Below are 10000 nucleotides of genomic sequence, written 5' to 3'. Positions count from 1 at the left end.
GTGTTAGTAGTGGTGGTGGTGGAAGTGGTATTGGTAGTTTTAAGAGTGATAGTATTGGTGAGGGTGATAGTAGTGATAGTGATAGGGGTGGTGGCAGCGGTAGTGGTAGACGTAATGGTGGTGCTAGTAGTGACCTTTCATCAGCTTCATTTTCAACAGCTCCCATATATTCTCTCTTACGCTATCACGCTAAAATTGAACCTGATGATGACGTTCTTATCTGGGCCGTGCTCCTGCGACCATTCGATTGGCCGTCAAGCTGTTGTTGCCTAGCGAAACAAGGATATATATATATTTTTTTTTTGGTGGGGGGGGGGGGGGGGGTTGGGGGTTGGAGAGGGGTTTTATGTAAGGTTTATGTCAGGCTCTCCGGCTAAAGCGAAACGAAAGTAGAGTCTGACCTCAGATTTTGTTCGAGGTTATATTGGAAGCGGCACCAGTACAAAAATTTTCAGTAACAGTACTGAGCAGTAGAAGCAGCTGTAGAAGTATAACAGTTAATGCGAAGGGCTTACTGCTACTTTCTTTCTTTCTTTTTTTTTTACAGATGTAAATGAATGCCATCCCGATCTTAAAGGCAACTGCAGCCATTTATGTGTCAATAGTCACGGAAGTTACTATTGTACTTGTCCAAGTGGATTCGAAATGTCACTAGACAACAAGACTTGTAAATGTCCAAAAGGTTTCCAGGAGTCGGTCAACGGGGCAATATGCTTGGGTAAGTAGCATCTAATTTTCCCTGCAGTTTCGTCCTTTGGTTTATTGGACCTAAAACAACTTATAATAACAATTAAGTGGTGTTTTGCCAGAGTTAAGAATGATACCAACACGTTCGAAAAATTTGGTATAAGCTTATAGGGATAACTTTGAATATATATAGTTTTATTTTGGTAAGCAATAACCATTTCGTACTTTTTTAACCCGGTTCTCGGTTTATTAATTATTATTGTTGTTGCAATCTTTTTTCTTCAAGTATAAACTGACCATAAAGTGCAAAGATTTTGATTTCTGTCATAGCTTTTATTTTAAATCGTGGGAAATTGTAAGACGTAGAATAATCCTGGTATACTGCTGTGAAGTAACAACTGAAATTCAAATTGGCAAGTCGTATTTCAATTTGGTCATATTTCAATTCCGTTTTTACTTGCGTCTTTTCTGGGCGTGAAAAGCAGTCTATTTACCTCTAACATTATTACTATAGACTTGTCGCTAGTCCATAACTATGGCGCGAGACCTTATGATGTCATTTACAAATGGCCTAGCTACTCTTATTTCAAAAATGTATTCCAAATTTGATTGTATAAATAAAAATTGGAATGCTATAATCCTCCATCTTTGCAGGCAGATTGTTTGACCTTATTTTTACTAGCAAGTCTAAAACTGGTGAATGAATAGAATTTCGAACTTTTCTCGAGATACAGAAAGTAAACATAAACTTGTACTATGTAGAGTGTTTTGGTTTATAATCAATTTGACCTTTATTACATCCTACGTTCCTCCGTATTCCAAACGCGGTTATTGGTTGGTCGTTTGAGCAGTGTCTGGATGCGGAATGGAGCAATCAATAATTTTCACGCCTACCCCCATCGCCTATATTGGCATGTTTTCCAGTCATGGAAACTCATTTGACGTAGAATAGTTCTCTCATATTCCTATAAAGCAACAGTTGAAATTGACATTGACAAGTCATATTTCAATTTGGTCTCTCACAGATATCGATGAATGCCGTCAGAAATTTAAAGGTAACTGCAGCCATATTTGTGTCAATAGTCAAGGAAGTTACTATTGTACGTGTCCAATTGGATTCCAAATCTCACAAGACAACAAGACATGTAAATGTCCAGAAGGTTTCCAGGAGTGGGCGAACGGGACAATGTGCTTGGGTAAGTATCATCACAAAGAGTGTGGCTGGTAAAAAAGAGGACAGCAACCAATGACGTTAAACCGAACGTTTAACCGAACTCACCGTCTGAAAAACTGACTTCTTGTCCTTTAAAACCTTTGCGAGAATTGTATGAACTTGTTGAAGCTAAGATGGCTATATTAGAATTTTTCGTATCTTGGAACCAGCACTGAACAGGCTATGATGAATTTTATTTGATATCTTCTTCATATCTCACACAGAGGCATTTTGAATGGGTAAGGGCACTTTAATGTTATTTAGTTATGACAGAATTGACCAAAAACAACTATACTTCGTGACCCGTTAAGGATTCTAAGGCTGCATCGCAGATACGCTACACCGTTTGTGATTCAGATGATGTGTATGCCGGCTGTAACGCTGCCTAACGATTACGCATCCACGTGTTATGATGAGAATAGAGTAAAACTTAGTTACAATAATTTCAGATTGTGGAGTGTTACTTCATACGGAGAACTTCACGTCGGCCGAATTTCGTTACGTTAACCAAAACCAGCTTCAGGGACACTTGCCATGGGGTACATCAGTGAAGGCGTTTTTCCAGATCGACCTCAGTAAAACCTATAGGTTCAAAATCACGGCTATAGCTACTCAAAGAGGAGCGAACTTGAACAACTGGGTCAAGCGGTACGGACTTCGCTTTTCCGTTGGTTCAAAGCCAGTTCTTTATAGGGAATCTGGTATAGAAAAGGTTAGATATAATCACATACAATGTAATTCGTTTTAAATTAATATGGGGTTTATGGTATGAGGGCAATGTTAATGTGGAGTCTTATAGAGAACTAGTACTAACATCAACTTCATCCCAATAAATTGAGGTTACAAATGTTACAAATTAGTTTTAACTGTGTCACGTTATTTGCTACCTTTAAAAAAAAACTGAAGATTTTCCTCGCATCAATTGAATTCCAAAACTAGTAATGGACTATTTTTAGGCATTGGAGAATTATATAAATCATAAAAATAGCAATCACTGTGTCAATAACGATTTCGCAAATACGTTCCTTGCGGCTCAGATGCGGTCAATGTCTCTTGCAGGCGGTCCAGAGTTTTAAATTAAGTCATTACAAAAGAGAATTATCCGTCTCTGATATTAAAAAAAGATTATTATTATTATTATTATTATTATTATTATTACTATTATTATTATTATTATTATTATTATTATTATTATTATTATTTATCTAATTCCACCAGAAGATGACCAATGGTAAAGTTACAAATCCCGAAGGCAAGCCGTAGCCTACAGCCTCAGGCTTCGAGCACTTTCCTTAGCAACCTTCCCGTTCCAATAAACGCCACCTTCTGTAACAATTCAGTTGTTTCCAGGTGTTGTTTGAAGAATTTTCGAAATCATGCCAAGTGCACCTACTACCACAGGCACAACATAAGCCTTGGTATTTCACAATCTTGTAATTTTTCTCTTGAGATCTTGATACTTTTCAATCTTTTCCTTCTCTTTTTCAGCTATACGGGTATCCCCAGGCAGAGCGAAAGTACTGGTTTTCTTCCTTATCTAGGAAAAGAATATCTGGGGTTCTACTTTGCATTTCATAATCTGTCTGTATTGAGAAATCCCACAGGAGCTTTGTCTTGTCACTTTACACTTCTCTTTCTGGTTCATGTCCATACCATTTATCTGTAGCAGAAAGGCCATATATTTGATATTTTTACTCATTTCAGTTGAGCTTGTTTACAGCACTCGTATATTATAATATATAGGTGGCCTACAGACTCCTGCTTAAATAATAATTATTATTATATTATATTATACTATATTATATTATATTATATATAGAGAATACTTCATGGAAAGTGCTGGCGTACGGTATTTACGCACGAGTTGTTGACGTATCAGAAATCGAACGAGTGAGCGCAGCGAACGAGTAAGATTTCTGATACAAAAACAACGAGTGCGTAAATATCGTACAAAGCACTTTCCATGTGGTATTGTGTTTATTATATACATACCGAGACATTCATCATTTTGGCGGCCTTTTTATTTTAAATCTTTCAAAAATGCTTATTTGCCGCTACACACTTGCCGCAAAATGACAACGAAAACGAAGTATCAGCTTTTTAGTAAAAACGTTTGTTAAAAACATAAATGACGGTAAGGATATGAGGTAATCCAAGAACTATAAGTAATCTTAACTGTTTGTTGTCCATGCACAATTGAAAATGAGTGAATTTAAGTAAAATGGCCGGTTTCAATATAAGCTTAAGCTTAAATGAAAGGCAAAGTAGCTCCGACTAAAAGCACAACAAAAGCTTACGTCTCGTTCTGTTTTTCCCTTTCCGCTGTTGTTTCGCCGGCTCTCTACCGTTTTCTTTATCGACAGTGAAACAAACGAAACTATTCCACTCCATTTCCGAAATGTTTTTCACTTTTGTAGCGAGAAAAACCCTTTGAGTAAAACTTTTCTCGTTGAATGTGTGCGAAGCGGCGCTGCAAGCTGCAATAAAAGGCGGGAATTTTGGCGCGAAACTCACACACCTCTGTGGCCTCTGATTGGACGTATCATTTTTCTCACACGTGAAAAAACATCGTTCGCGATTCTGATTGGACGTATCATTTTTTTCACGTGTGAAAACCATCGTTCGCTCCTCTGATTGGCTAGAACTAATTTACGTACGAAAATTTACGACATAGCTTTTTGGTGAGTATTTCTCAGTATGTATATAATAATATATTATATTATGTTATGTTATGTTATGTTATGTTATGTTATGTTAGATTATATTATTATATAAATATGATTATTATTATTATTTTATAAGTAAAAATTTATGCTTGTAACTAATAAACAAGGCAAATTTAAGGACCTGTTTGGATGAAGTACATTATTTTGTTAGAAGAACTAACATTTAGTTGTGCAATATGTTTAACGATGAGAACAAGTCGGGATCTTTTTAGTTAAGAATTGCAAGTTCTTTCTCTGACGTTTTGTAATGTGGTATTTTGCGGGAGGATGTGTTTGTTAATTTGTTTCAGTCTCCTTTTCACTTTTTTTTCTCTTTTTTAAAGATCATCAAGGGGGACGAAGACGCTAACACTGTTGTAAGGTACCATTTCAAAGAGCCGTTTGTTACCAGAACTTTACAAATTTTCCCGGATGTTGACCCCTCGAAGGCGGTTTACTTAAGAACAGAAATATATGGATGTCGTCCCACTCCTGGTAATGGCATTATCATAGTGTACTGATAACAAAAGATTTAAAGGGGCTCGATAGGGTTTTTCAGGGGCAATACCTGCCAAATTTCAGCACAAACTACAATTAAAAATACACACACTACTTGGGATGCATGCACAGTTAAACAGCGGGTGCTATTATCGACAATAAGACCCTTATCCTTATGATAGTACTAACGAGGTCAAACTCCATGGCTGCCCCTGCAGTATGATATGGCTAGCTTGCACATGCAATAGCTACCGGCCAAACCACAGAATTGGTAGTTTGCTACTTAGAGAGTTGCTGTCTTGTTTAAATTTGGCCTCAAAATAAAAACCCCTCTTTGGGACAGTAGTTTTACTTAAATTATAACCTCGGATGGAGGTGTGGCATTTTCTAGACTCCACAACAACGCCATTTTATTCGATGTGAAGAACGAACCGTACCTCCGAGTTCCAAAAACCCTCACTTTCAAAATGAGGCCAAGTGCAAAACCTTTCTTATAAAAATGGGTTTTATTTGTACGAGAATGAAAGGTCATTTCCATATCAAAGGCTGAGCACTTTACATTGCTTTAATACAGAAGCTCGGAGGAACTCGGAAATGGCCTATTATGTTACCTACAATTAGCAGGGCTATTCTAGGTGGATAATAATAACATAGTAATACAAAGCTCTGTGGGGAAAAAAATCGAAAGAAAAAATAAAATAAAAACAAAGAAAACAAAGCAAGAAAACTCAAGCAAAAAAAAATGGTGTACTATAACAAACAGCAATGCACTGCAATTTACCTTTCAGTTTTTCCGGTCGACTTCCAAATTGTTAAGAAGGAGACTGTGACCCCTTTAAAAGCATCGATGCAAAAGTCGTAGTTCTAGCTTAAGGTGCCGTTATTTCATCAACTGTGACCCTTAAGGTGTTTCGATACAGTTTTCCAGAGGCGATACCGATATTTTTCAATCGCCTTAAAAGTGTTTTTTTCCTTGTCCGATCGCTATAACATTTTCACCAGTAATTGGCTGTGGATTGAGATTTGTGAAAATGTAGTTTTAAGTAAAATCGATATTAATATACCAACAATAAACAAAAAACTTTGAAATTGATAAAAGCCGAATTTTGTTAATTTGATCTAGACCTACTACTGAAAATCCAACTCTAGGAACTTAATGTTTGGTGTTTAGCAAACAATCTCCGTGAGAAATAAAAAATTCTGTATGTTTGAATTCGACTAAAACGAAAATATAAATTTTTTTTTAACCTTAAATTTTCAATAGCCGTGACAGATTATTTAATAAAAACGTTATAAATGACTCAAATTATTCTTGAGTAGCGTCGGAATGCTGCTTAATATCATATTTCGATGCTGGGAAATTTTGGTGTACTTTCGTTCTTGCAATCTTGAAAACTAACCCGTTTTCTCACCACCTGTATAAGTGCAACTTCATTCAGAATTTGGACTTTTAGCGCTTTCTTGTATATCTCTGAAACGACTCGAACGAATTTTTCAAAATCTTTTCACGTAATCTTCATAATGTATAGAAAAATGTCTGAAACTTTCATTAAGATTGATTCACTGCAACACCTTGAAATTTCAAGACAAACCTATCCTAGGAACCGGTCAAAAATCTGCGTTAGAACATTCACTGTTTTGACGTTATGCTAATTTTTCCAAAATAACGCGCACTATACATACCTCCATGACTAGTACATTTTAGTTTGAATTTATCGCATCTTTTGAATGTAAAACATTGACAATACTCACACTGAAATGGACTGGTGATGGATATATGTATTGTCCGCATTAATTTGGAAAAATTAGCATAACGTCAAAACAGTGAATGAGTGTAGCAAAAAAAGGGTTAAAAGTCTAAATTTTGAATGAAGTTGCACTTATACAAGTGGTGAGAAAACGGGTTAGTTTTTAAGATCGCAAGAACGAAAAAACAATCCTAGCATCGAAATATGATATTAAGCAGCATTCTGACTCTACTTAAGAATAATTTGAGTCATTTATAACGCTCTTTAAAATAATCTATCACGGTTGTTGAAAATTTAAAGTTTGAAATATATTTTCGTTTTAGTCGAATTCAAACATACAGACTTTTTTACTTCTTACGTAAGTTATTCGCTAAACACCAAACTTTAAGTTCCTAGTGTTGGATTTTCAGTAGCAGGTCTAGATCGCGTAAAATTAGGCGTTTATCAATTTCAAAGTTTTTTGTTAATTGTTGTCATAGTAATATCGATTTTACTACATTTGGACAAATTTCAATCTATAGTCAATCATTGGTAAAATCTTAGAGCGATCAGACAAGGAGAAAATCACTTTTAAAGCGATTGAAAAATACCAGTATGGCCTCTGAAAAACTATATCGAAATACCTTAAGGTATGTTATCGTAACGTATTCCCAAAGTAAACTAATTAAAATTATTTAATCTTATTTGAGGAACCTCTAAGTCCCATTAATGTATGGTACAAAAAAGCAAGCCATTCCATTACTGCCATGTTTTCTTCATTTGGAAAGTAATTTGCGTCTGTTCTGGTTTTCTTTAGATTGTATCCTGGTTGGTTCAAAGTTTTGGGGACTGTGGTCGCAAAGAGATCGCTCAAATAATTACTACAAGGCTTTCATCTCGCGGTTAACTGACACTCACATTGAGTTCATCTTGGAATACAGTAACAAAATGAAAAAAACATACAGGCGAACAGATCCAGTGCTGATAAAAGATAGCATTCCAAATTGGAGGGAAATATCAGTCAATATATCAATTATAGCTGTTCACAAACCTACAAGGCCAGAGTGGTACCGAACTGGTATCGTGATGAATACAGCTACTTCAGAAATGGGTGAATTCTCGGTGCCAGTTAGGTTCGATAACGGTGATTTAAGACTGGTTCCTCTACAACAGCTTCGCTTAGTTAAACGACCACGATTTTGTTAAGTAAAGCATCTAATAATATAACGTATAACAAATCCTCAACGGATTATGGCATGATTGTGCCAACATGAATGAGGGTTTTCATCTTAATGTTGGGACAATTATGCAACCTCCTCTTTGATTATTAATTTGGGGAGGTATTAGTAATGGTAATAGGACTGAATGGGGTACAATTCAGGGAGTAATCAGAGGAGTTATTTCAATGTGCCAGGCCGATTTGAATTTACGAGCCTGATTACCACTGAATTGTACGACACGAAGTCCTATTACCTATTAATTGTGTCAATAACAGAATGAGAGAATCTCAGTCTTGGAAAATTTATTAATGTAAATAAAAGTCACTGGGCCAGTTAGTTTCATCCATTTTTCTTTTCCAGTGAAGCTGGACAGCTTAGCTGGTCACTATTTTTTCGTTGATTTTGATTGGTTATCATGTGCTATGTATTTAAACTTCATTGACTAGTGGCATTTGCTACTTGATTTTAATTGGTTCTTTAACTGTCCAAGTTGACCTGCCCGATTACAAGGTGCTGGTAATCAGACAGGTCAAATCGGACAGTTTTGGAATTACAATAGCAAAATTAAGCTATAATAATAATAATCAGATTCAAGCATTTTGTTATTGACACAATTAGGGAGATTATAGAAGTGAAGCACTATGTACATAAGCACTAAGCAATACGTAATAAAATGAACGAAAAGAAAAAGCTTATTCAAAGGCAACAGGTTAATTTCATTTATCAGCAAATAAGAAGTAAACAACTAAAATTAAATCTTATTTTTGGCCATTGCTGTTTCTGGGTCCTTTCTTGGATTACTCGACATCCCCTGACCCACTAAGTGGCTCCGAGTGTACATTTTACAGCAGCAATATCTGAACGCAATCAACTGCAGAATACATGTAAATAATGTAATATTTACATGCAAAATATTTGATTCAATTTCACAACAGTGGTTTACTGTGCATTTGTAAACGGTCATGTAACTTCCTATGCAAGCACATTGTACCAAATTGTGCAACCAGAACAAAAGAGAAACCTACAAATCTTGCTTTTGTCCCACAATACCAACGAAATTCAGTGCCTAACCTAAAGCAAATTCCAGTGGCGGATCCAGAGGAGGCCCCCCCCCCCCAACCCCCCCTCTTTATTTTTAGACCAAACTGAAACCCGAAGGGCCGAAAAAAATTTTTTTGGAGACCGGTCCCCCTCTTTTTTAAGGGTCTGAATGACCGCCCCCCTTACCCTATCTTAAGGTCTTGATCCGGCACTGAATTCTCATCAGAAACTGGCATTTAATAGAACAACAACCATTACTGAGCGAAATTTACAAGAATGCGCCCCTCAAATGGTGCAAAAGTGGGCGGTCGCTCAAAGGCATACTCGTGAGAGCCAAACCACGAAAAAGGTTAAAACACGCGCTGGGGAGTCGTGTAAGCCTGCAACCCCATTTTAAGCTGCCCATGACTTTTCTCATGGTCCGTCCTTTAAACTTGCAGACGCGTTAAGTCTTTTTGCCAAATAAAAGTCAAAGTCAGAGTTTGTGAAAAGATAAACTGAAAGCAGCATTCGTTTGCCGGTTTTAGTTAACACATTTGCCAAAATATAAGGAAATTTCACTTTTTAAATTAAATTTTAAAATGTAAAGTAGCACCGCACAGACGTTCTGCTGTAGGCATGTGAAATGTCAATACGTTTATGATTGAATAAGCGTTGAAACCCCCCTAAGTTTCATACCTATTCACACGAAACCGTAAGTGACATATTACATATTTTTATAAGCCATTACATCCGATGTTTCTAAAACGGGAAAATGAACAATGGGAACAAAACAGAGAATTGAAAACAAAGTTACTGAATGAAAGGGCCCGTGCTCGTTTCCCGCTCCCCGTTTCCAGTTTTAGTAACATCCCCATTGCATTTTGCTTTAATTCGACAGGTTAAGTAGCTTTTATGTTTCCTGTGGGT

General features: G+C 36.4%; 1 protein-coding gene across 2 annotated transcripts in view; it reads left to right on the top strand.

The window, feature by feature from the left end:
- LOC140930534 (uncharacterized) overlaps positions 1-8743 on the top strand; it is a 27799-nt gene extending 19056 nt beyond the window's left edge. Inside the window, exons 4-8 of one of the 2 annotated variants that reach the window (XM_073380259.1) lie at positions 548-718; positions 1713-1883; positions 2350-2612; positions 4950-5100; positions 7648-8743. In XM_073380259.1, coding sequence (XP_073236360.1) covers positions 548-718; positions 1713-1883; positions 2350-2612; positions 4950-5100; positions 7648-8036 — 1145 coding nt within the window. In that variant the 3' untranslated portion in view covers positions 8037-8743. The remainder of the gene's footprint in view (positions 1-547; positions 719-1712; positions 1884-2349; positions 2613-4949; positions 5101-7647) is intronic. The other variant, XM_073380258.1, reaches the window with a different exon arrangement.
- Positions 8744-10000: the final 1257 nt, after the last annotated feature.

The sequence above is a fragment of the Porites lutea genome, chromosome 3 (genome assembly GCF_958299795.1).
Source record: "Porites lutea chromosome 3, jaPorLute2.1, whole genome shotgun sequence".
Classification (NCBI taxonomy): domain Eukaryota; kingdom Metazoa; phylum Cnidaria; class Anthozoa; order Scleractinia; family Poritidae; genus Porites; species Porites lutea.
This window is presented reverse-complemented; position numbering and strand designations above follow the sequence as displayed.